At 47.5% G+C, this 26,971-nt stretch overlaps 1 protein-coding gene across 1 annotated transcript; it reads right to left on the reverse strand.

The window, feature by feature from the left end:
- Positions 1–353: 353 nt before the first annotated feature.
- On the reverse strand, positions 354–20,848 carry LOC309345786 (cytochrome P450 2F3-like). Its single transcript, XM_081869180.1, has 9 exons — positions 20,608–20,848; positions 15,264–15,426; positions 13,310–13,459; positions 11,711–11,871; positions 9,962–10,138; positions 6,444–6,585; positions 4,539–4,726; positions 2,299–2,440; positions 354–988 (listed from the first exon to the last, which is right to left on the reverse strand). The coding sequence occupies exons 1-9, from the start codon at positions 20,803–20,805 to the stop codon at positions 807–809; spliced, it is 1,503 nt and encodes a 500-aa protein (XP_081725306.1). The 5' UTR covers positions 20,806–20,848; the 3' UTR covers positions 354–806.
- Positions 20,849–26,971: the final 6,123 nt, after the last annotated feature.

Raw genomic sequence — 26,971 nt, forward strand, 5'->3', positions numbered from 1 at the left:
AAACGAAGCCTCAAGCGGTGGTTCCCACAGTGCAGCAACCCGGCAAAGGGGATGCAGCAAGGAAAACCACCGTCATGTCTCCGCTGGGAAGCGCTGAGCAAAGGCGAGTCCCCAGGCAACGCGGCCGATTTGATTGGCACAAGGCATGCAAGCTCCACCCCCCAGTCGTTCTTAGACTCCTTATTGGGTGAGCAACACAGTTAGAGCCTCCCTCCTCCCTGGCCGGCAGGGAGGGAGGGAGAGAGAGGAGCTGCTTCCTTTGAAACCCGGAAAATTTAAGGGACATCATCAATAAGGGACAGCAGCAGGACATGGCACTGGGATAAGGGACTTTCCCGCCAAATAAGGGACGCTTGACAGCTATAGCAAGTTTATTGACCTCAATGCTGACCCCGGAGTGTAGGTCAGGGAGAAAGGATGACAGACTGCAGGGTGACTGCAGGACAGACCGCAGCAACAGGCAAGAGGGTGGAGAGAGAGAAAGAGATAGATGAGAAAAGAGATAGATGAAAGAGAGGGAGAGAGCAGACCCTGCGTAATGGACTGCCACAGCCATTCAGAAAAAAAAAACAAAGTTTGCTGTTTGACAGTAGAACAGACTCCCTCAGAAGGTAATGGCTCTTCTTCCGTGGAGGTTTCCAAGCAGAGGTTGGATGGTCCTCTGTTATGGATGCTTTAGTTGAGGTTCCCGCCTTACAGGGGGTTGGACTAGATGACCCTCGGGGTCCCTTCCGACTCTACACTTCCATGATTCTATGTCTGGCTGCAGGCGGGTGAGCAGCCTGGCCTTTGAGCGCAGTGTCCTTTTACCGGGGGATGAGGCAGAACTGGTAGGGCCGAGGGATGCTTCCCAGCCCCGTGGACTCGGGTGTGATGTCAATGTCCTCGGGTTTCATCAAGGGCTTCAGCTTGAAGTTCTGCAGGATGGTGGTGAGGAAGATGAAGAGCTCCATGACAGCCAGGCTTTCTCCCAGGCACACCCGCTTCCCTGCAAAAGTGAGAAGGGAGAGGGACAGAAATGCCTCTGTGCCTTTGAGGGTCAGGCAAAGGAGGCTCTAATTTCTCCCTCCTCGCTCGAAGCATGCCCAAAACTTAAATCTATTTTTTCATCTTAAGAAATCGAATTTGATTCGCTCACAGAGACAGCATCCAGGAGAGCCAGACTCTCTCGGGGGCTTTCCATCCAGTGCCCCCAGCCCCTCCTTCCTTCCGAATTTGGGGCTGGTTTGTTGGGCATCCACGGATGAGACTGTGTTTTTCCGTACCCCTGGGAAGATTTTGGGAGGCTGATTGCTCCCATCTCAGCCTTTAATTGCCCCGTGGGAGCCGGAGCAATGGAATTTTCAGTCATTTTCCGTGGCATCTCAAGTGGAAGTCGCTCTGACATCATTTGAAGGTGGGCTTAGGGATGGAGTCCCCAGGTTGCCCACAGTGGAGCAGACCTTCGTAGGGAATAGAGGAACCTTTGGATCCCTTCCAAGGGGTGCTTAATCTCCCCTCTAGGTAAAAGTAAAGGGATCCTTGACCATTAGGTCCAGTCGTGACCAACTCTGGGGTTGTGGCGTTCATCTCACTTTATTGGCCAAGGGAGCCGGCGTACAGCTTCCAGGTCATGTGGCCAGCAGGACTAAGCCACTTCTGGCGAACCAGAGCAGTGCACGGAAACGCCATTTACCTTCCTGCCAGAGCAGTACCTATTTATCTACTTGCACTTTGAGGTGCTTTCGAACTGCTAGGTTGGCAGGAGCAGGGACCGAGCAACGGGAGCTCACCCCGTCATTGCGGGCATTCGAACCACCGACCTTCTGATCGGCAAGCCCTAGGCTCTGTGGTTTAACCCACAGCGCCACCAGCATCCTGCCTTAATAGCCATAGGCCTGGGTAAAGAGACTGTTTTCGCCTGGAGCCAGGCGAGCCTCTCTGGGGAGAGTATTCTGCAAATGGGGAACCACCACCGAAAAGGCCCATAAGAAGAGTGGACCAGATGCGGGGCTAGATGTTCCCTTCCAACTCTACAGTTCTGTGATTTCCGAGTGATCTTCCTGGCGCGGTTGTAGATTCTCCTTCCTTGGAGGTTTCAAAGCAGAGGTTGGGTGACCACCCACCATGGATGCTTGAGTTGGGATTCCTGCACTGAATTGGGGTTCCTCCCAATTCTACAGTCCCATGATTCTCAGAGCCTGATGGATCTGGCCAGAGGAGGTCCACCTAGCCGGGCATCCTGTTCTCACAGTGGCCAACAAGATGCCCATGATGGGAAACCCACAGGCAGGAGCTGAACCCCTGTCCTGCCCTTACCTGCCGAGAAAGCCATGAAGGCATCGTTCTTCTTGAACCGCCCGCTCTCGTCCAGGAAATGATTCGGGTCAAAGGAGGTTGGATTCTTGAAGTGCGTGGGATCAAACTGAGATGTGCAGATCAGGGGGATGACGTTGAGGTCCTGTGGGTTGGAGGGAGAGGAGCAGGAGAAAGGCATGGTTGAGAACCAAGGGCAAGAAATCCCCGGTAGACAGGTGTTGAGTGATGGGGGTGGGGCTTAGCTCTAGGAGAAGGTCCCCATTTCCATCTCTGGGTAGGAATAGGAGAGCCACTGCTGGGCAACACTGCCAATGTGGACAACACTGAGGTAGGTAGACCAGATGGTCTGACTCGCTCTGGCAGTCACTTACTACGTGTGAGTGACGTACTGTATTTTTTGCTCCATAAGATGCACTTTTTTCTTCCAAAAAAGTAAGGGGAAATGTCTGTGTGTCTTATGGAGTGAATGTGTGGTCCCTGGAGCTGAATTGCCCAGGGGCAAAAAGCAGATCATGATATTTTTTTGAAAAAGGGAAGGGGGTGTTGAAACAAAGCCACTGATCGTTTGCCAATTGGGGAGAGAGATAAGGGACGCTAGAGATAAAGGAGGCTGCCTGGGAGGGGGGAGGTAAAAGCCCATGGATCCTCAGGATTTTTGCATTGGTCACCCCAAATTCACCATCAGATCACACAGCATGTCCACGGCCACAGCATGAACCACAAAAATCACGCACCCACTGTTGCCAGGGGCCGCAATGGTGCAAAAGCGTGGCTACAAAGCACAGATCCACATGGATCCTCAGGATTTTTGCATTGGGCTACCTCAAACTCACCATCAAATCACATGTCTGTGGCCACAGCATGAACCACAAAAATCATACATCCACTGTTTCGTTCAGAATATTTCCCCCCCCCTTGTTTTCCTCCTCTAAAAACTAGGTGTGTCTTATGTTCAGGTGCATCTTATGGAGCGAAAAATACGGGACCTTCAGTCGAGGGAAAGCTCTTCTGAGCTTAGCTCGGTGTGGCACAATGGCGAGAATGGTGGGTTCTGACCTGGGGAACCTGGGTTCGAATCCCCACTCAGTCATGAAGCCTAGTAGTGACCTTGGTTGAGTCAGTCACCACCTCTTCGCCTTGACCTACCTCCCAGGGTTGTTGTATGGGTGAAATGCGGAGGGGGAGGAGAACCCTTTGCACCAGCTTGAGCTCTTTGGAAGAAAAAGCTGGCACATAAATATCTCAAGGGCTGTCCCGTGGAAGAGGGAAGAAGCTTGTCTCCTCCCGCTCTGGAGGGTAGGACTCGAACCCACAGCTTCAAGGAGATCCCGACTCAACATATGGAAAACCTTTCTGATGGAAAGAGCTCTTCAACAGTGGACTCTCCTTCCTTTGGAGGTTTTCAAGCAGAGGTTGGATGTCCACCTGCCATGGATGCTTGAGTTGAGATTCCTGCATTGCGGGGGTGGGGTGGGCTGGATGACCTTTGGGTGCCCCTGCCACGATTCTATGAAATGCCCTGTTTCCAAGGCCACACCACAATGTAAAAGGGAACGAGTGCAGAGTGCCTTCTGCTAAAAGGATGCATGGCCAGGTCTTGCTCATCTAGGCTCAGATTTAATGTTCTCCCTTCTGCCTTACTTCAGGGCAGATTTGAGGGTAAACCATACGCAGCACGGGTCTGTCCTTGTGGCTCGTTGGAAGTTGAAACTGCTTCACATGTATTATTACGTTGTCGTCTTTATGAGGATATACGTTTGACTTTTATTACATCTGTTTTGCAAAAGTCCAGGAAAGAATCGGAATACCATAGTTTAAAACTACTGCTAGAGGACAAGAATCCCAAGACTACATTAAATGTAGCTAAATTCTGTGCGTCTGCAATCAATCGCAGGAAGCAAGTGCTATCCCATAATGACCAAACCCCTAAATGTTAATTACAGGGGGCACGCTAACAATTAATTTTTAATTTTTATATTTAAATCCTTGTTATACTCATATTGTCTCTTGTATTTTTGATATTTTTATGATCTGTGATATTGTGTGTGTTGACGCTGGTCTGTGACCGTATTAATAAATTCATTCATTCATTCATTCATTCATTCAGAGGCTCAGATCTTCCTAGCAGGCTTAAGGACAGCAGCCCATCGGGTGTCAAGGCAGGGTGTTGCCAATGGGGCCCCTAAGAAGGAGACCTTTGCTGCCCCCCATGGGGTGCACTCCCCCCTTTCCCCACAAACCTTGGGGAGGGTGTATCCGCGGAACTCGACATCTCGCGTGACGGTGTGGGGCACCGCCATGGGGACAATGTCGGCGTAGCGCTGGATCTCGTGGATGACGGCGTCCGTGTAGGGCATACGGCTCCTGTCTTCCATGCAGGGGCTGCGGTTCACCCCGATGACCCGGTCAATCTCTTCGTGGAGCTTCTCTGCGGCAAGGAAGGAGGGCGGGGAAAGCTGTAAAGGGGCCCCAGATGCGGTCACGGACAGGGAAATGGGCCGTGCTGGTCTGCAAGGGGTTAACGATGGGAAGAGCCCGTCTCGAGGGTGGTTGGGTGGGAGCAGAAAGGGAGAGGGCGCAGGGGTTTGGGAAGGCGAAAGCAGACGAAGATGCCCTAGAACAGGCACAAATACAAGATGGGTGACGCCTGGCTCCCAGTACGTTTCCGAGCACAATTCAAAGTGTTGGTGCTGACCTTTAAAGCCCTAAATGGCCTCGGTCCAGTATATCTGAAGGAGCGTCTCCTCCTCCATCGTTCTGCCCGGACACTGAGGTCCAGCTCCGAGGGCCTTCTGGCGGTTCCCTCACTGCGAGAGGCCAAGTTGCAGGGAACCAGGCAGAGGGCCTTCTCGGTGGTGGCGCCCGCCCTGTGGAATGCCCTCCCATCGGATGTCAAGGCGATGGACAACTACCTGACATTCAGAAGACATCTGAAGGCAGCCCTGTTCAGGGAAGTTTTTAATATGTGACATTTTAGTGTATTTTTTATCTCTGTTGGAAGCCGCCCAGAGTGGCTGGGGAAACCCAGCCAGATGGGCGGGGTACAAATAATAAATTATTATTATTATTATTATTATTATTACTGGCTTGAGAGGAGTATATGTGAAAAGGATCTAGGAGTCTTGGTTGACCACAAACTTGACATGAGCCAACAGTGTGACGCGGCAGCTAAAAAGCCAATGCAATTCTGGGCTGCATCAATAGGAGTATAGCATCTAGATCAAGGGAAGTAATAGTGCCACTGTATTCTGCTCTGGTCAGACCTCACCTGGAGTACTGTGTCCAGTTCTGGGCACCACAGTTCAAGAAGGACACTGTCAAACTGGAACGTGTCCAGAGGAGGGCAACCAAAATGGTCAAAGGCCTGGAAACGATGCCTTATGAGGAACGGCTAAGGGAGCTGGGCATGTTTAGCCTGGAGAAGAGGAGGTTAAGGGGTGATATGATAGCCATTTTTCAAATATATAAAAGGATGTCACATAGAGGAGGGAGAAAGGTTGTTTTCTGCTGCTCCAGAGAAGCGGACACGGAGCAATGATTCCAAACTACAAGAAAGAAGATTCCACCTAAACATTAGGAAGAACTTCCTGACAGTAAGAGCTGTTTGACAGTGGAATTTGCTGCCAAGGAGTGTGGTGGAGTCTCCTTCTTTGGAGGTCTTTAAGCAGAGGCTTGACAACCATATGTCAGGAGTGCTCTGATGGTGTTTCCTGCTTGGCAGGGGGTTGGACTCGATGGCCCTTGTGGTCTCTTCCAACTCTATGATTCTATGATTCTAGGCCCCCTTTGACCCACTGATTTCAATGAGCTTATTGAGCGTGATTCCAGCATGGCCCTGGGGGGTTGGGCTGGATGACCCTCGGGGTCCCTTCCAACTGCAATTCTATGAGCCTATGAAACCCAGGGTTCTAGCTCTTCCTTGGCATTTCTGTAGGTGAGACTTGGGCTGTTCAGAGCAACCTCAGACTGGACTAGAACAGGGGCCAAAAAACTTTTTCAGCAGGGGGCAAGTCCACTGTCCCTCAGACCATGTGATGGGCCGGACTATATTTTTTTGGGGGGGAAATGAACAAATTGCTATGCCCCACAAATAACCCAGAGAGGCATTTTAAATAAAAGGACACATTCTACTCATGGAAGCTGACCTTCTACCTCAGGGTGCCTCATGAGAATTCGGAGCCCGTATCTCAAAGTCGAGCTGACCGTCTCCGTCCCGGCAAAGAAGAGGTTCACCGTGGTCTTCGACATGGTGTCTTCGTTGAAGTGTGTGTCCAGGTTGCTTTTTTCCTGCAACAGGGATATGGGAGGGGCTGAGAAACCTCGACAGCTTCAACGCAACTTGTGAAGAATACAGTGCAGGATCCCATTGTCTGACAAGGCCCCTCCGGGCATAATTTTCATTCTGCATCTGTGATGATTTGTGGCTATGATGATATTGCTCATTATGCAAACGCACTTTCCACATCACACTGTTGGCGCCTGCAAAAGCGTTTTCTGCTTTGTTTCCGACCGGCGCACGAAGAACCGTAGCTTCCTGCTGAAATCCTGCAACTTTTTACCCACAAGAGTTGCCCCTCCGGGTGGCAATAGTCTGGGAACAGTTGGTCCCTTACCTTTCCTGCCCTGACCTGGCCACAGTGACCCATGCGACGGTTGCCTCCAGGCTTGACTACTGTAATTCGCTCTACGTGGGGCTGCCCTTGAAGTTGTCCCAGAAACTCCAGCGGGTGCAGAATGCTGCAGCGAGGCTCCTCACGGGGTCTCTGCCATGGGAGCATATTCACCCAGTGCTTTTCAAGCTGCACTGGCTCCCGGTGGAGTACAGGGTCAGGTTCAAGGTGCTGGTCTTGACCTTTAAAGCCCTTTGTGGTTTAGGGCCCTTGTACCTACGGGACCGCCTCTCCCGGTATGCCCCGCGGAGGACCCTAAGGTCCATAAACAGCAACACCCTAGAGGTCCCGGGCCCTAAGGAAGTCAGATTAGCCTCAACCAGAGCCAGGGCCTTTTCAACACTGGCCCCAGCCTGGTGGAACGCTCTGCCTCATGAGACCAGGGCCCTGCAGGATCTGATTTCTTTCCGCAGGGCCTGTAAGTTGTTCCGCCTGGCCTTTGACTTGGAATCAACTTGATCCCCTCCCCCTCTATCCTTTTCCCTTTTTCATTCTGTGATGGAACTCCTATTTGGGGACTTCCCTGGCTTTTTTCTGGCCCATGTAGGACCAGTCTGGATAGTTGGCCTTGGTGAAGATTTGACTTTTCATCCCCAAAAAGTTTCTACTGAAATGAGGCTGCATTTTAATGTTGTATTTTAATCTTGTTTTTAAGTTGTATTTTAATCAATTGTTTTATACCTGGTGTTAGTCGCCCTGAGCCCAGTCTTGGCTGGGGATGGCGGGGTATAAATAAAATTTATTATTATTATTATTATTATTATTATTATTATTATTAGATTTGGAATTTGTATCCCACTTTTCCAACTGTAAATGCCAAGCACAAAGCAGTTCACAATACAGTGGTGCCTCGCAAGACGAATGCCTCGTAAGACGAAAAACTCGCAAGACGAAAGAGTTTTTCGTTTTTTGAGTTGCTTCGCAAGACGAATTTCCCTATGGGCTTGCTTCGCAAGACGAAAACGTCTTGCAAGTTTGTTTCCTTTTTCTTAAAACCGTTAATACCCAGGGTGCATTCAGGGGGTGCAGTTGCGACTTGACTTCGAGGAGCAACTCATAGCACGCGGTGTGGTAGCCTTTTTTGAGGTTTTTGAAGACTTTGGTGATTTTTGAAGCTTTTCCAAAATCCGTGCTTCGCAAGACGAAAAATTCGCAAGACGAAAAAACTCGCAGAACGAATTAATTTCGTCTTGCGAGGTACCGCTGTAATTGCCATGGCATTCCAAAACAACGAATGCTACAATTATTATAATATCAAACATGACATCATATAAATAAAGTAAACAACAGCAGTGAATTCATCAAAGTAATTAATATAATTCAAGAGTAACCAATGTGAAGCAGGGGGCTGGACTAGATGACCCCTGGGGTGCCTTTCAACTCTACAGTTCTATGATTCTGAGACAGACTGGCTGCAATGTGCTCTCTGCTGGGCTTCCCTTGTGCTTGGTTTGGAAGCCGTAGTCTGTGCAGAATGCTGCAGCGTGATTGCTGACAGGAGCGAGTCCTTGTCGGCATATAACTCCTGTGTTGGAGTACTACAATATATCCAAAACAGTGGGAGAAATTGGAAGGATCTCAGAAGAGAAGATAGGCAGGGACTGGAAGGTGTTTAAAGGATACTTGCAAAGCCATATTGAAAAATCAGAACTCCTATAAGAATACAGTGGTGCCTCACAAGACGAAATTAATCTCTTCCGCGAGTCTCTTCGTCTTGCGGTTTTTTTGTCTTGCGAAGCACGGCTATTAGCGGCTTAGTGGATTAGCGCTATTAGCGGTTTAGCAGCTTAGCGGCTATTAGCGGCTTAGCGGCTTAGAAAAAGGGGGGGGAAAGGGGAAAAACTCGCAAGAACTCGCAAGACGTTTTCGTCTTGCGAAGCAAGCCCATAGGGAAATTCGTCTTGCGAAGCACCTCAAAAGACGGAAAACCCTTTCGTCTAGCGAGTTTTTCGTCTTGCGAGGCATTCGTCTTGCGGGGCACCACTGTAAACAAGTTCCCTTTTAAATACTGGAATACTAAATAAGATGGATAACAATGTGTAATAGAAAAAGAAGCATGGAATTAGGTTAAAGGTGTGTGAAAGAAAGTAATAGAAGTGGAAAGAAATGGCAATTGAGTAGATGGGAAGTCTAACACAAAGGTGGGGTGAGGGGTGGTGGATGGTGATGGGAAAAGGAATTATCTGTGGGATTGAGTGTAGGTATGTTTGAACATTTTTAAGGATTGTATGAAATGTATGTTTGTATATTCACAACATGTGTGCATCAATGCTGAATTATTTTAACAATAAAAACTTAAGAAATAAATAAATGATTGATTGCTGACAGGAGCGAGTCCTTGTCAGGATATAACTCCTGTGTTCAGAGATCTGAACAGGCTGCCGATTCGCTACAGGGCCAAGTTCAAGGTATTACTGTTAGTAACAACTTGGAACCAGTTTACCTGTGAGACTGCCTTGTTCCAAATACGCCTGCTCAACCACTTCGAATGGTGGATCTGGCCCTGTTCCAGGTGCCAAACAACCCCCCTTCTGCATTTGTAAGATCTCAATATTTCAGTGTGGCAGCACCTGCACTTTGGAACTCCCCGCCACTTGATACCAAGCAAGCGCCTTCGCTGTCCTTTTCTTGACACCTCCTAAAAACATGTTTTTTAAAACAAACCTACCCATATGCTTAGAAAGTTTGTGCGTGACTTAATCCATTTTTAGTCGATTGCTATTTTTCCTTTCCAAAAGAAATTCCTGATTTTTTCCTTACTGATAATCTTATACTTTTATCTTTTTTTGGTAGACCACTTTGAGGTTATTGCTGCTGCTTTACAGTCGGGTGGTATATAAATTAGGTGACGTAAAATAGCTAAATTGTAGTCATTTGAGAAACCACTGTTATAGAAGCCTTCTCCTGCTCACAAAACCGGAATTTTCATGGCTTCCTGGCAAAGAGGGAAGGGAAATGGAATTAACGGCAGCTCCTTGGGACGCTGAGGATACCTGCTGGATTTTGATGAGGAAGCAGTCGATGAAATCCCGGGGGTTGTTGACGTCCAGAGTTTGCCGGTTCATCTCCAGCCGCTCGCCTACAAACTTGGCCAGCTTCAGGTAGTTTTTGTAGATCTGACGGTGAGGCCCAGGGACATACTTCATGATCTTTGGGAAGCTGAAGAGCATCTAATAATAATAATAATAATAATAATAATAATAATAATAAAAAAAAATAAAATAAAAATACCCCGCTCTTCTCGGTTCAAAAACTGGGCTCAAGGCGGCTAACAACAAATCTAAAACACTTTAAAACACTTAATTATAAACTTATAAAACAGCATAATTATAATTAATTATAAAAACAGCATAAAATAGAGTAGAAAAACATGAATACAGTGGTACCTCGGGTTAAGTACTTAATTCGTTCCGAAGGTCCGTACTTAACCTGAAACTGTTCTTAACCTGAAGCACCACTTTAGCTAATGGGGCCTCCTGCTGCAGCCACGCCGCCGGAGCATGATTTCTGTTCTCAACCTGAAGCAAAGTTCTTAACCTGAAGCACTATTTCTGGGTTAGCGGAGTCTGTAACCTGAAGCGTATGTAACCTGAGGTACCACTGTAACAATAAAATTCAAAAATCAATTTGATAATCCCCAGGGCTAGCTGGCTGAATTGGTCCTACTTGGGCCAGCGAGGAGGCCAGGAGAGAATTAGCTGTGGGGTCTCAGAGCGGGTGATCTTCATAAAAGGGGAGGGGGAGAGAAGAGAAGGGAAATAAAAGATCAGGCTGAATTCAAATTAAAGGCCAGGCGGAATAGCTCTGTCTTACAGGCCCGACAGAAGGAGATTAAATCCTGCAGGGCCCTGGTCTCATGGGACAGAGCATTCCACCAGGTCGGAGCCATCACTGAGAAGGCCCTGGCCCTGGCGGAGGATAGTCTGACTTCCTTATGGCCCGGGACCTCTAAACTGTGGTTATTCATGGACCTTAAGGTCCTCTGCGGGGCAGACCAGGAGAGGCGGTCCCGTAGATACAAGGGCCCTAAGAAGAGCCCTAGAAGAGGAGAAAAAGACCCCAGTTTACGCACACTGCCCAGTGCATTCTCCACACCTGTCTTTTGATTGTGCCCATAAGAGGAGCCAGGAGAGCCAGGCTGCCGTTTTGGACCAAAGGCCTACCTCGTCTAACTAACACCCCCAGCCCCAGTTCCCTTTCTCCCCATAGCTGTCAACTTACAGATTTGAAAATAAGGGACCAGCAGCCTCAAAAATAAGGGATCAGCAGCCAAAATAAGGGATTTTCCAAGGGGCACAGGTATGTTCAACTTCTGAGCCCCTCCGAGCCAAAGGCAGAAAGCCCAGCCAGCAGCCAAACGAAGCCTCAAGCGGTGGTTCCCACAGCGCAGCAACCCGGCAAAGGGGATGCAGCAAGGAAAACCACCGTCACCTCTCCGCTGGGAAGCGCTGAGCAAAGGCAAGTCCCCAGGCAACGCGGCCGATTGGATTGGCACAAGGCATGCAAGCTCCACCCCCTAGTCGTTCTTAGACTCCTTATTGGGTGAGCAATGCAACCAAGCAATGCAACCAAGCCGGCAGGGAGGGAGGGAGGGAAAGGAGCTGCTTCCTTTGAAACCCGGGAAATTTATGGGACATCATCAATAAGGGACAGCAGCGGGACACGGCACTGGGATAAGGGAGTTCCCCGCCAAATAAGGGACGGTTGACAGCTATGCTTTCCCCCCGCTGGCTCGGGCTCACCTGTCCCCAGGTGGAGCTCATGAGCTTCCAGTTGCTGTTGATGAGGTCCAGCAACATGAGGAATTTCTTGTCTGTGTATTCAAAGCGGTCCCCAAAAACTAAGGTGCAGATGATGTTGGAGCCGGCACAACTCAGGAAGAAGGTGGGGTCAAAGGGTTTGCCTGGGAATAAAGAAAGAGGAAGCAGATCTATTGTTTTCAAAAGCATCTTTCACAGACTTCTAGTAACAGCCCCAACAGTCACCCTTCTCTTTTAATGGACTACCTGGGAAGGCGGTGGACTCTCCGATGAAGGCCAACTCTCAGGGACTTTTTAGCCGTGATTCCTGCATTGAAGGGGGTTTGGCTAGATGACCCCTGGGGAGCCCTCCTACAGGTCTATGATTCCAACCTCTTGCTCTCCTGATGTTTACAGATGTTTGCAGTTTCTACAATGGTTGTGCTGGCCTGGGTTGATGGGCTTTGTAGCCCAAGACATCCAGAGAGCAACAGGTTTATGAAGACTGAAATGCAATAATAATAATAATAATAATAATAATAATAATAATACTTATTTTATTTATTATTTATACCCAGCCCATCTGGATATCCCTAAACTAAGGTTTCGTTATGCTAGAAGGGCTCTTTTTATCTAACACCCACCATCCCAGATTGTAAAGTGGTACCTCTGGATGCGAACGGAATCCGTTCCGGAGCCCCGTTCGCATCCTCAGTAGAACGTAAGACATGACAGTGCGTCTGTGCATGCACGGGTTGCGTTCCGCCGCTTCCGCCCATGCATGTGACGTCATTTTGAGCGTCTGTGCATGTGCGAGTGGTGAAACCCGGAAGTAATGTGCTCCGTTACTTCCGGGTCGCCGTGGAGCGTAACTTGAAAACACTCAACATACTTAACCCGAGGTATGACTATGAGTTAAGGCCACCTGTCATGGATTCCTTAGTTGAGATTCCTGCATTGCAGGGGGTTGGACTAAATGACCCCTGGGTGTCCCTTCCAGCTCTATGATCCTATGATTTCATCATAATTTAAATCACGGAAAGTCTTTTCATCAGTTTGTTTTCAGTAGGGGGAAAGAGCCCAACATTACTGAAGAAGAAGAGGAAGAAGAGTTTGGATTTGATATCCCACTTTATCACTACCCGAAGGAGTCTCAAAGCGGCTAACATTCTCCTTTCCCTTCCTCCCCCACAACAAACATGTGAGTGGGGTGAGTGGGGCTGAGAGACTTCAGAGAAGTGTGACTGGCCCAGGGTCACCCAGCAGCTGCATGAGGAGGAATGGGGAATTGAACCCAGTTCACCAGATTACAAGTCCACCGCTCTAACCACTACACAACACTGGCTCTGAAGGATCCAATAATGAACACACTCCTTTATTTTCTGTTTCTTTTCTCTCTCTCGGACCAGATTTTATTGTAATAATATTTATTTATGCATTTGTATCCCAGCTTTTCGTCCGAGGAGCTCGAGGTGAGGTATACACGGCTCTCTTCCTCGTTTAACTCCTACAACAACCCTATTCCAGAAAATGTTGGGAAATTGGTGGAGCAAATCCCTTTCCTCCCGTCCCCTTCCCCTGGGCAGCCCCTTCCCCATCAACCTTCAGTTTTGTGGAACTCAGCCACCAGGAACTGAGCCTCTTCCTTGATACGCTCCTCAATGGATCTCTTCCCCATCCCAAAGTTCTTGAAGGTGCTGATGGCAAACCTGCGCAGCTGCCTCCAGCGCTCCCCAGTGCCGTACACTATCCCTGAGGGAAAAGAAAAGGATAAGCCCAGGGCCAGTGGCATGAACCCCCAGTGAGAAGCCCCTAACCCAGGCGTTCCATTACTTTTTCAAGCCCACAGCCCCCTTGGTCCCATAAACTCATCCCCAGCATATCCACCCTACTCTGTCGAAAGCCTTATTCAAGATACTGGTCTACACAGCCCACTAAGGGAGATAATGATCCATTAACATTCAAAACAGTCTCAATTGCTGGCACTTTTATTTAAATTCCAGCTAAAACTATTTAGTGGATTCTACAAAAAATGATGAACTTGATACAGGCTTTTCAATGATACAGGCTTTTCAAAGCCTGACAGTCATTTAACCCCTTTTTAGGGGTATCCGAATCTGTGATTCCTAGTAGGTAAGCTTCTGGTTTTTTGCTGAAAGATATTTTAAACATTTTTTTCCAATTCCGTTCCAATGTCTGATCCTTTTTCAAAGCCATCCAACTTGGTGGCCACCCCTGCATCCTGTGACAATGGGTTCTGTAGTTTAACTCTGTTGCCGCGTGACTTGTACGTGTACTGAACCTTGTAACATTTAACTTCACCGGATGCCCACAAATCCTAGTGTTACCAGAGAGGGAGGAAAGCCTTTTCTCTACCCACTTTATCCATGCCAAACATCATTTTATAGCCAGCTATGGTGGAGCTGCGGTCTAAACCACTGAGCCTCTTGAGCTTGCCGATCGGAAGGTCAGTGGTTCAAATCCCCAGGACGGGGCGAGCTCCCATTGCTCTGTCCCAGCTCCTGCCTGCCTAGCAGTTCAAAAGCATACCAGTGCAGGTTGATACAGTGATACCTCTAGTTACGGACTCGATCCATTCCGGGGTACCGTTTGCACCCCCAAAAGTCTGCAACTAGAGTGCACGTGCGTGGTGCCATAGAGCGCTTCTGTCCATGCGCGTGGGGCGAAACCTGGAAGTATACACTTCCGGGTTTGCATCCTTCGTATCCTGAAAAAACACAGCTGGAGACTGACGTAACAAGAGGTACGACTATAAATAGGTACTGCTGCAGCGGGAAAGTAAACGGTGTTTCCATGTGCTCTGGCACTCGTCACAGTCCTCCATTTAGTCATGCTGGTTACATGACCCGGAAAACTGTCTGTGGACAAACCCTGGCTCCCTCAGCCTGAAAGCGAGATGAGTGCTACAACCCCACAGTCGCCTTTGACTGGGCTTAACCGTCCAGGGGTCCTCTAACTTTACCTTTTTATCATATAGCCTCTGGCTTGCCTTTCCATTGGGAGGCCAGCTTTCCAATACCTGGTTTGAAGTCACTTAAAAAGGTAAAGGTAAAGGGACCCCTGACCATTAGGTCCAGTCGTGGCCGACTCTGGGATTGCGGCGCTCATCTCGCTTTATTGGCCGAGGCAGCCGGAGTACAGCTTCCGGGTCATGTGGCCAGCATGACTAAGCCGCTTCTGGCGAACCAGAGCAGCACATGGAAACGCTGTCTACCTTCCCGCTGGAGCGGTACCTATTTATCTACTTGCACTTTTGACGTGCTTTCGAACTGCTAGGTTGGCAGGGGCAGGGACTGAGCAACAGGAGCTCACCCCGTCACGGGGATTCGAACCACAGACCGTCCTTGACTCTGTGGTTTAACCCACAGCGCCACCCGCGTCCCTTAAAGTCACTTAGCAGGAGTCTTAAACCACCACTTCTGGGGCTCCCCTGCTGCCCCCTTGCCTCTTAGCACCCCCTCGGTAATCTCACCCCCTACTTGGGGAGGCGCTGCAACGCTTCCTTTTCGAAATCAGCACCCCCCCATTTCCTCACCATTCCCTTTGCTCCACATCTGGACGGCAGGGAAGTCTCCTCGGCCGCTGAACTCCTCTGCCTTGTCAATCAAAGCCTCCTTGAGCACTTGGTAGCCAGAGAGGACCACGCAAGGCCGGGAGCCCAGGTGGAAGGTGTACATTGGCCCGTAGGTCTTGCTAAGCTGCAAAGAGGAAAGGAAGCCGGAAGTTGTTTAGGATAGGGTCACCATATTTGAAAAAGTAAAAATCTGGACACAAAAGATGTTGAGCTTTTCTTAATTTTGCCTAAAGTTGTTGAGCTTTTTGGTTTGCAAATTTCAAAAAAAATGAAGTTTTTGAGCTATTTTTAAGGAAATTTGCCAAAATCTACACTGCTGATAACATCTTAAAAAGTAGAGACATCACCTTACCGACAAAGGTCCGTATAGTCAAAGCTATGGTTTTCCCAGTAGTGATGTATGGAAGTGAAAGCTGGACCATAAAGAAAGCTGATCGCCAAAGAATTTATGCTTTTGAATTATGGAGCTGGAGGAGACTCTTGAGAGGCCCATGGACTGCAAGAAGATCAAACCTTTCTTGAGGAAATCAGCCCTGAGTGCTCACTGGAAGGACAGATCGTGAAGCTGAGGCTCCAAGACTTTGGCCACCTCATGAGAAGAGAAGATTCCCTGGAAAAGACCATGATGTTGGGAAAGATGGAGGGCACAAGGAGAAGGGGACGACAGAGGACGAGATGGTGGGACAGTGTTCTCGAAACTACCAGCATGAGTTTGACCAAACTGCGGGAGGCAGTGGAAGACAGGAGTGCCTGGTGTGCTCTGGTCCAGGGGGTCACGAAGAATCGGACACGACTAAACGAATAAACAACAACAACACTGCTGACATGGGTTGCCATACATCTGGGTTTTCCTGGACATTTCAGCATTTTTCTCCTAGACACTGTTTCCTATGGCTCTATCTGGGAAATTCTGGTTGTACGGCAGCCCTAATTTAGGACAGCCGTGGCTTCATCTTCTGGGTCTTCTTGAGGCAAGAGGAGAGTAACAGAAACCAAAAACCACCCTTAAAACCTGTTTCTTAGGGAAGGCTCCTTGAAATTGCACCACACATGGCATCACAGTCCTTTGCAAATGTAACAAAAATGCTTTCTTCTCTATTGCCTAATAGCCTGAGAGGTTGAGATAAACTTGCTACATATGATCACTTATGGTGGGAATGTAGATTGGCGCGAGAAATTTGGAATTTAATTTTGATGGGAATGATACTACTAAACAGACCATTTCTTGTTGTCCAAAATTAATGATACCAAATATTTTTTGATGATGCCAATATACTGTCAAAATGATTCATCTTATGCATGATCTTGGCAGCTCAATGGAAAGGAGCCCCAAGATGTCCCTCACAGAGAAAAATATGCATAATTTGAGGTTTTGACAAGGCCTGGGACCTCCAAATGATTTTTATGTGACTTGGCATTCCTTTATTGCATATATAGCAGAGGCGTCATTTTCAAGTCAGCTCTTGTCACAAGCCTGGCAAATCTGGAACTAGATTCCATGATCACACTGATATTTTATATTTGGATTTCGTTATTTTAATCCATGTGCAACTGTACTCATTATGTGTGACTATTTAATAGTTTTGTTTTTCATCTTGTCATTTTCATTTGCTGTTGTAACTGTTCTCTATTTACATTATGAATATATATATATCAATCAAATGAAATCAGCATCTTAAAAAGCAGAGACATCACCTTGCCAACAAAGGTCTGTATAGTTAAAGCTATGGTTTTCCCAGTAGTGATGTATGGAAGTGAGAGCTGGACCATAAAGAAGGCTGATTGCCGAAGAATGGATGCTTTTGAATTCTGGTGCTGGAGGAGACTCTTGAGAGTCCCATGGACTGCAAGAAGATCAAACCTCTCCATTCTGAAGGAAATCAGCCCTGAGTGCTCACTGGAAGGACAGATCCTGAAGCTGAGGCTCCAAGACTTTGGCCACCTCAGGAGAAGAGAAGACTCCCTGGAAAAGACCCTGATGTTGGGAAAGATGGAGGGCACAAGGAGACGGGAACGACAGAGGACGAGATGGTGGGACAGTGTTCTCGAAGCTACCAGCATGAGTTTGACCAAACTGCGGGAGGCAGTGGAAGACAGGAGTGCCTGGCGTGCTCTGGTCCAGGGGGCCATGAAGTGTCAGACACAACTAAATGACTAAACAACAACAACATGAAATCAAATCACTAATCCAGCCTTCCACAGCCTGGTTTCACTCCACATCAGCATGCTTTAAAAAAATAAAGAAAAAGAAAGAAAATACCTGCTGAGAATCCTTCAGCATTTTACTGCAAATTTCTCCTACTGTGGACATTTTTGCAGTTCTGCCTAATAAGCACAATTTGGCAATGCAATTTCCCCTAATGCAATGCGTCTGCGCATGTCATTTGCACTATTATTTGCCTTTTAGCACACAGTTCACCCTCTGTCCCCAGACATGCATTTTTTTTTGCACCCATTGCTCGGCCAGGGAACTTCACTGCAAAATTCAGAGAAGTGCAAATTTCAGAGGACAGCCGTGATTCGGTACATAGCTTCTTCTGGAAAGCACAGATCTGGATGTTTCATCTTTAAATGTGATCAAATAAAATTCCTCCCCACCCCACCCCTAGTTGACACTTAATTGCTTGCATATTGACTGCTGACTAGTTTTACCGCTGAGCAAACTACACACGAAAGCATGACACTTGGCCGGTTTCAAATTTGTGGAGGTAGAAAGTCCCAGGTCCTCTTTCTCTGGGCTCCTCCAGACATGCTCTTGTGCTGCATTTTAATAATAATAATAATAATAATAATAATAATAATAATAATAATTTATTATTTGTACCCCGCCCATCTGGCTGGGTTTCCCCAGCCACTCTCGGCAGCTTCCACAAAGACCAAAAACACACTAATATGTCATACATTAAAAACTTCCCTGAACAGGGCTGCCTTAAGATGTCTTCTGAATGTCAGGTAGTTGTTTATCTCTTTGACATCTGGTGGGAGGGCGTTCCACAGGGCGGGCGCCACTACCGAGAAGGCCCTCTGCCTGGTTCCCTGTAGCTTTGCTTCTCACAATGAGGGAACCGCCAGAAGGCCCTTGGTGCTGGATCTCAGCGTCCGGGCAGACCAATGGGAGTGGAGATGCTCCTTCAGGTATACTGGACCGAGGCCGTTTAGGGCTTTAAAGGTCAGCACCAACACTTTTAATTGTGCTCGGAAACGTACTGGGAGCCAATGTAGGTGTTTCAAGACTGGTGTTATGTGGTCTCAGCGGCCGCCCCCAGTCACCAGTCTAGCTGCCGCATTCTGGATTAGTTGTAGTTTCCGGGTCACCTTCAAAGGTAGCCCCACGTAGAGCACATTGCAGTAGTCCAAGTGGGAGATAACTAGAGCATGCACCACTCTGGTGAGACAGTCCGCAGGCAGGTAGGGTCTCAGCCTGCATACCAGGTGGAGCTGATAAACAGCTGCCCTGGACACAGAATGGACCTGCGCCTCCATGGACAGCTGTGAGTCCAAAATGACTCCCAGGCTGCGCACCTGGTCCTTCAGGGGCACAGTTACCCCATTCAGGACCAGGGAATCCTCCACACCAGCCCCCCATCCCCCCAAAAGCAGTACTTCTGTCTTGTCAGGATTCAACCCCAATCCATTAGCCGCCATCCATCCTCCAACCGCCACTCACACAGGACCTGCACTGCCTTCACTGGTTCTGATTTAGGCACAAATCTGAGTTTCAAAGTTCCATGTAAGAGTGTTTTTTGGATTTTTTTGCCTCTCATTTCCCTTGTGAAAACCCACCAACCCACGGAAAACTGGAATTGCCATTTGTTTCTGTTCATCGTTAAAGAGCAGGTTTTCCTAGGCTGTGCCTAGAAAGTGCAGGGCAAAACGTAATTATGGGCAAGTCCTCTGTCTCGCTCCCCTCCTTGTCCTACAGGCAGAAAGCCGAGCCTTACAGCTTCTCCCTTTCCCCATTCTCCCCCTGGGCTAACGACCCCAAAGTTGGTCCCCGTGCAATGCAGAAAAAGAGGGTGCCCTCTTCGATGGGAAACCTGAGCCCCTTCTAACTCCAGCCTCTTCTTGCTTGAACTGAAAGGCAACTGAGGCAGAAAGAGCTCATTTTCAAGTACTGGGGCTCAAGACTGCTTAAAATTATTATTATTATTATTATTATTATTATTATTATTATTATTATTATCATTATCATTAAAATCTGTATACCACCCTATACCTATAGATCGCAGGGCACTCAACAACATAAAATTACAATATAAAATGATGAACTGAAGAACAACAACCGCAGCAGCAACAACAAACCCTAGTCCCTAGCACCCAAGGAGCTGCTACTAGCTCTGAAGATCATAAAGCGTCAAAATGATGCTTTGTGCATGGCCAGAGCCACTTTCATTGCTCTTTCTCAGTTTCTCTGGCTGAAGCCCCCTTTTTATGCTTCTCCTGCCCTCAAAATCCTGGCACTGTAGGTGAGGATATAAACAGAAAGGACTGTAAGTTATTTTTATATGCAGCGGTGGCAGCAAGAATATTATTGGCACAAAAGTGGAAGCAAGAAGAATTACCGACGAAAGAAGAATGGAGGACGAAATTGATGGACTATGCAGAATCAGATACACTAACAGGAAGGATTCGAAACCTGCAAGATCAGAGATTCTCAGAAGACTGGAGTAAATTTACAGACTATTTGAAAAGTAATTGTGATGGACAGATTACGCTAGTAGGTTTGCAAGACGTTTCGTAAGGTGAATTATTTGAAATATTGCAAAAAAAGACAATGAGGAGAACTATTAGTTAAAGATAATTAAAGGTAATATGAAATTAAGAAATGCATAATAAGCGATAAGAACGGAAAATCATCAGAGGTGTTGACGGAAGTCCAAAATATATATATTGTACAGTGGTACCTCAGGTTACATGCGCTTCAGGTTACATACACTTCAGGTTACACACTCCGCTAACCCAGAAATATTACCTCGGGTTAAGAACTTTGCTTCAGGATGAGAACAGAAATCGTGCTCCGGCGGTGCGGCAGCAGCAGGAGGCCCCATTTGCTAAAATGGTGCTTCAGGTTAAGAATAGTTTCAGGTTAAGAACAGACCTCCAGAATGAATTAAGTACTTAACCAGAGGTACCACTGTATAAGATGTGAAGTTCTGTTGTATGAATGTTAATTAATACGTTAAAAATGGATAAAAATGTATTTTTTTTAAAAAAGAACCAAAATCTGTCCTGCTTTCTTGCCTGATGTGGAAATTGTAAAATCACTCCCCCGACACCCCCCCCAACATGGCTGCCGTGGTCTCACTTCTTTCAGGGAATTTATCAGCTCCTTGATGTCCACTTGGTGCATGTTTCCGATGAAGGGGAGTGGGGCTGGCCCCGGAGGAAGGGTCCTAAACTTCTTTCTCGACGAGAAGTGGAGGAAGAGGAGGCACGAGACGACCATGGCCAGGAGGATGCCAAGGACCCCGCCAAAATCTATCCTAGAAAGGAAGAGCTCCATTTCGCCGTCCGCGGTCTGCAGAGTCACAGTGTCTGTGATTTCGCCTGGAGGGGGATGTTATATAGATGCCCGAGAGACCAGCTTCTAACTGGCTGGAACAAGCTCCCCTTGGCAAACAATGCCTGCCCTCAGCTGTCATTTGCTAACCTCATGTTTGCCGTTGGAGGAATCTTTCTGGCAGAGACACAGAATGAAAACAAGCTGGTTCTGCTTAGCCCTCAATGAAGACCAGATGTAGGCCCATTTTGCTCTGCGTTCAGTGGCTTGAGAAACAGCATATATACAATGGTAATGAGATCCAACCTCTTATTTCTTACGAAATGCTGCATTTTCATACCTAAGAACATAAGATGCTGCATTTTTATGTTGTACTTTAATCTTGTTTTTAAGTTGCATTTTAATCAATTGTTTTATACTTGGTGATACTTTCTTGGGCTCCACGATCACTGCAGATGGTGACAGCAGCCATGAAATTAAAAGACGCCTGCTTCTTGGGAGAAAAGCAATGTCAAACCTAGACAGCATCTTAAAAAGTAGAGACAACATCTTGCCAACAAAGGTCCGTATAGTAAAAGCTATGGTTTTCCCAGTAGTGATGTATGGAAGTGAGAGTTGGACCATAAAGAAGGCTGATCGCCGAAGAATGGATGCTTTTGAATTCTGGTGCTGGAGGAGACTCTTGAGAGTCCCATGGACTGCAAGAAGATCAAACGTCTCCATTCTGAAGGAAATCAGCCCTGAGTGCTCACTGGAAGGACAGATCCTGAAGCTGAGGCTCCAATACTTTGGCCACCTCATGAGAAGAGAAGACTCCCTGGAAAAGACCCTGATGTTGGGAAAGATGGAGGGCACAAGGAGAAGGGGACGACAGAGGAGGAGATGCTTGGACCGTGTTCTTGAAGCTACCAGCATGAGTTTGACCAAACTGCGGGAGGCAGTGGAAGACAGGAGTGCCTGGTGTGCTCTGGTCCAGGGGGTCACGAAGAGGCGGACATGACTAAACAACTAAACAACAACAACATACTTGGTGATAGCTGCCCTGAGCCCGGCTTGGCTGGCGAGGGCGGGGTATAAATGATTAATAATAATAATAATAATTACAGTGGTACCTCGGGTTACATATGCTTCAGGTTACATACACTTCAGGTTACACACTCCGCTAACCCAGAAATAGTGCTTCAGGTTAAGAACTTTGCTTCAGGATGAGAACAGAAATCATGCTCCGGTGGCGCGGCGGCAGCAGGAGGCCCCATTAGCTAATGTGGTGCTTCAGGTTAAGAACAGTTTCAGGTTAAGAACGGACCTATGGAACGAATTAAGTACTTAACCCGAGGTACCACTGTATTATTATTATTAGACGGGATTGCTGGATCAAGCCAATGGCCCATCTAAGGCCAGCATCCTGTTTCCGCAGTGGCCAAATACCTCCAAGAATCCAGGAATCTAGATAAACTGCCTCGGGACCTGGAGGTGCCATAAGAAGAGCCTGCCTGTTGGATCAGGCCAAAGGTTTTTCATTTTTTTAAAAAAATAATTTTTATTAACAGCCCAATCACATCACATTGTTCAAATCACTTTGGTTCCAAATTATACAGCCAAATTTTAAATTTTTTGAGGGTACCGCGCGAGTCTAAAATTCCGGATAAGTCCAGACATCACTCATTTTACTGCATTAATCAGTTCTATCCAGTTCAATCCGGATAGTCCTTCATTACTTTCTTTCTCCTCTTGTTGTAGTCATATATTCCTTTCTTTGCGATCTCTGATGATTCTCACAAGCAGAGTGAAAGCTGGCGTCTCTGTGTGGGTTTTGTACTCTTCAATTAGTTTTGTACTCTATATTAGTCCAGGACAGCCTCTGTTTAACGCTTCCATAAACAAAGTTAATCTTCGGTCTGTCCTTTATTTTTGAGGCTAGCCAAATAAATCAAATAGGTCAGAGGGCTCTGTCAGGTCAAACTTTCAATTCCGACACTCCTTCTCTTTCCAACATTCCTGATTCTCCTCCCCCCGTCCTTCTTTCTCCGGCAAGCCTGTCTTGGCGAGACGCCATTTTTTAACTGCGTCATAAAAATTTTCCACTTTCTCACCATTCATCTTCTCTCCTGTTGTAATCCATCCCCACACAGTTCTTAAAATCCTGCTTATGATTCTTAAAAAACACGACAATCTTGCTGTTAGGCAGATATGAGGGCAAACCATATGAGTCACGTGTTTGCCCATGTGGCTCATCGGAAGTGGAAACAAGTTTGCATGTATTGCTGCACTGTAGTTATTACGAGGATCTACGCCTGACCTTTATTGCCCCAGTTCTACAAAAGCTTAAAAATGAATCAGAACTTCAATGTATGAGAGCCTTGGTAGAAGATAAGGTTCCTGTAATTACGATCAATGTTGCTAAATTCTGTGCAGCCGCTATCAGGCGCAGAAAACAAGAGCTTTCCAATGTCAACATGCAGGCGAAGGCAAATACTTAATCTTATTCATGCTGTCCAATCTTAAATTGTTGTTATGGCCTAATCTGTATTGAAATTGTCCTTTGTTTTTTCTGGTGTTATGTTTCGCTGACTAGCTGTACGAACCAATCTGGTCTGTGACCGTTTAATAAAATTTGATTTTGATTTGATTTTGATTTTATCACATCATATAAAGGGAGAAAAGGGGTTTTTCCTCCACCCCCCCTTCGTTCCATACACACAGTCTCCTAGTAGTGATTCTTTTTTTTTTCCATATAATTTTTATTATTAAACATAAAACAAGACAAAACAACAACAACGACAACAAAATAATGTATATATATATATATATATATATATATATATATACAATAGTTTCACATCATTTTCATAACTTCTTTCTCTTTTGTACTTCCCTCAGCTGTCCCGTAAATCATCCGTATTCGTCACTTTCATTACGCATTCATCAGACTTGTATTGACATTATTTATCTCTTTTCCTCCTATTCCCTTTAATCAATACTTATTACTTTTTTACAGTGCTTCTTTAAATCCCTTAAGCGTCATCTGTCCTTTACTTAAACATTCCAGATACTCTACATATTTCTCCCAGTCCCCGATGAACTTTTGGTCTCTTAAGTATCTAATCTTCCCTGTCAATTTATCTAACTCTATGTATTCTGACAATTTTGTTCTCCAATCTTCTATGGTCGGTATTTCTTGTTGTCTCCATCTCTGGGCCAATACCACTCTTGCGGCTGTAATTGCATATCTAAAAAATTTGCGGTCTTCCCTTTTTATCTCCTTTCCTACTACAGTGGTGCCCCGCAAGACGAACGCCTCGCAAGACGGAAAACCCGCTAGACGAAAGGGTTTTCCGTTTTGGAGGCGCTTCGCAAGACGAATTTCCCTATGGGCTTGCTTCGCAAGACGACAGCCCATAGGGAAATCTCCGGGACAGTGGGGAAGCGCAGCTCGTCTTCCCCGCTGTCCTCGGACCTCCTCTGAAGCCTGGCGGCGGGGCGGGGACACCTCCTCCCGCCGCCGGGCTTCGGAAGGATGCCCCGATGCCGGGCGGCGAGGCGGGAACGCCTCCCCCCGCCGCCCGGCATCGGAACGATGTCCCGAAGCCGAGCGGCGGGGCGGGAAAGTCTCCCCCCGCCGCCCGGCATCGGAACGATGTCCCGAAGCCGAGCGGCGGGGCGGGAACGCCTCCCCCCGCCGCCCGGCTTCGGGGCGGGAAAGACTCCCCCCGCCACCCGGCTTTGGGGCATCGTCCCGATGCCGGGCGGCGGGGCGGGAAAGTCTCCCCCCGCCGCCCGGCATCGGAAGGATGCCCCGAAGCCGAGTGGTGGGGCGGGAAAGTCTCCCCCCGCCGCCCGGCATCGGAACGATGTCCCGAAGCCGGGCGGCGGGGCAGGAACGCCTCCCCCCGCCGCCCGGCTTCGGGGCATCGTCCCGATGCCGGGCGGCGGGGCGGGAACGCCTCCCCCCGCCGCCCGGCTTCGGGGCATCGTCCCGATGCCGGGCGGCGGGGCGGGAACGCCTCCCGGCATCGGGACGAAAGCCTCCCCCCGCCGCCTGGCATCGGAACGATGTCCCGAAGCCGAGCGGCGGGGCCGCGAAGCCTGGGCGCGCTGGCAACTCTCCGCAAGGAGCGCTCCCGCTGCTTGCGGAGAGGTCCGCGAAGCCTGTCCTGGACCTCTTCTGAAGGCAGGCGGGGGCAAAAGTCTTTGTCCCCCCTGCTTGCCTTCCCAAGGGCTTTTAAATCGCCCGGACAGCGGAGAAGTCCTCCGCTGTCCCGGGCGATTTTAAAATGCCGCCCGCCAGAAGAGGTCGGAAGGCAGTTTCCATAGGAACGCATTAATTGATTTTCAATGCATTCCTATGGAAAACCGTGCATCGCAAGACGAAAAACTCGCAAGACGAAGAGACTTGCGGAACGAATTAATTTCGTCTTGCGAGGCACCACTGTATTCCTAATAAAAAGACCTCTGGCTCCTTTCTAAACGTATACTTTAAAATCTTCTTTAACTCATTGTATATTTTCTCCCAAAAGTCTTTCACCTTCCCACAGCCCCACCACATGTGATAGAAAGTACCCTCCTTATCCTTACACTTCCAGCACCTGTTGCATGTCTTATACATCTTCGCCAATTTCACCGGTGTCATATACCATCTATAGAACATCTTCATCGTATTCTCTTTTAACGTCATACATGCAGTGAATTTTAAGCCCTCCTTCCATAATTTTTCCCATTCCTCAAATTGTATATTGTGACCCACATCCTTTGCCCAGCTAATCATTACCGACTTGACTTCCTCATCTACCAGATTCCAGTCCAGCAACAGTTTATACATTTTGGATAAATTTTTCGTATCATTGTCTATAACCTCGCTTTGAAATATTGAATTCTTATCCATGAAGCCTCGTTCTTTACCATCTTTCTTAAACACCTCGTTCATTTGGAAGTAGTGCATCCAGTCATGTACATGTTCCTTCACCTGCTCATACGGTTTTATTTTCCACTTTCCCCCTTCTTTGTATAACAGTTGGTCATATGTTATCCATTTACTTCCCATATTTAGTCTCTTTATACTCTTTGCTTCTAGAGGTGAAAACCAGCGTGGTGTTCTAGGTTCTAATAGATTTTTATATCTATCCCATACCTCAATTAAAGGACCTCGGAATATGTGGTTCTCAAACCCCTTATGGACTCTCTTTTTTTCGTGCCATAAATAAGCATGCCACCCAAATCTATTGTTGAATCCCTCCAGATCCAACAATTCATTATTCTCCAATTTAATCCACTCTTTCGTCCAGCAAAGACATGAAGCCTCGTAATACAGTTTCAGATCTGGCAGGGCAAAACCTCCTCTTTCCTTTGAATCTGTTAGCAATTTAAATTTAATTCTCGGTTTTTTGCCCTGCCAGATGTATTTCGAGATCACTCTTTGCCACTCCTTAAAGATCTTACTTCCCTTAATTATGGGGATAGTCTGAAATAGGAACAGTATCTTTGGGAGCACGTTCATTTTGATTGTAGAGATCCTTCCCCAAAATGACAATTTCAATTTTCCCAAGTAGTGATTCATCAGAAGATTTACTTATCCATCCGTCGCTCCCGGTCACAGAGATCCATTAATCAGCAGTCTTATCCTCGAGCATTACTTGATGTATGTGCTTCAGCTTCATTTCCAATCATTTGTTTCCAATTATAATTCCGAGCTGAAGCAACCAGCACGCGCTAATTTGAATCGGTGTCAGGAAGAGCTGACTTCACCGAGGGCTTGTGCCAAGTGTTTGGCACCCCCATCTCTCGGATCGGGGGGTGCATTATGAACACTGCTGGCAAGACAGGGTCCCCCCACCTCCTGGGGGGGAGGGAAGGCTGCCTACTTCCCATAGCAGCCCCTGAATTACCTCGTATGGGTCAGCGAGATGTTATTGTCGGCCATCTTCCAACGTGCCACCTGGTGGCCCCCCTTGGGCCAAAGGTTTTTCATTCAGTCCAGCAGTGGCCAACCAGATGCCCATTATGGGAAACCCACAATCAGGATTTGAGTGGAAGAGCTTAGCCATTGTTGCTAACAACCATTGATGACAGCCCTCTTCTTTGTAAATGTAGGAATTTGTCTTCAATGCCCGCGGATTAATCTTTGGGATGGGCTTTAATGATACAGTGGTACCTCGGTTTAAGAACTTAATTC

This window comes from Podarcis erhardii, assembly GCF_964252035.2.
Source record: "Podarcis erhardii genome assembly, chromosome: 7".
NCBI classification, from domain to species: Eukaryota; Metazoa; Chordata; class Lepidosauria; order Squamata; family Lacertidae; genus Podarcis; species Podarcis erhardii.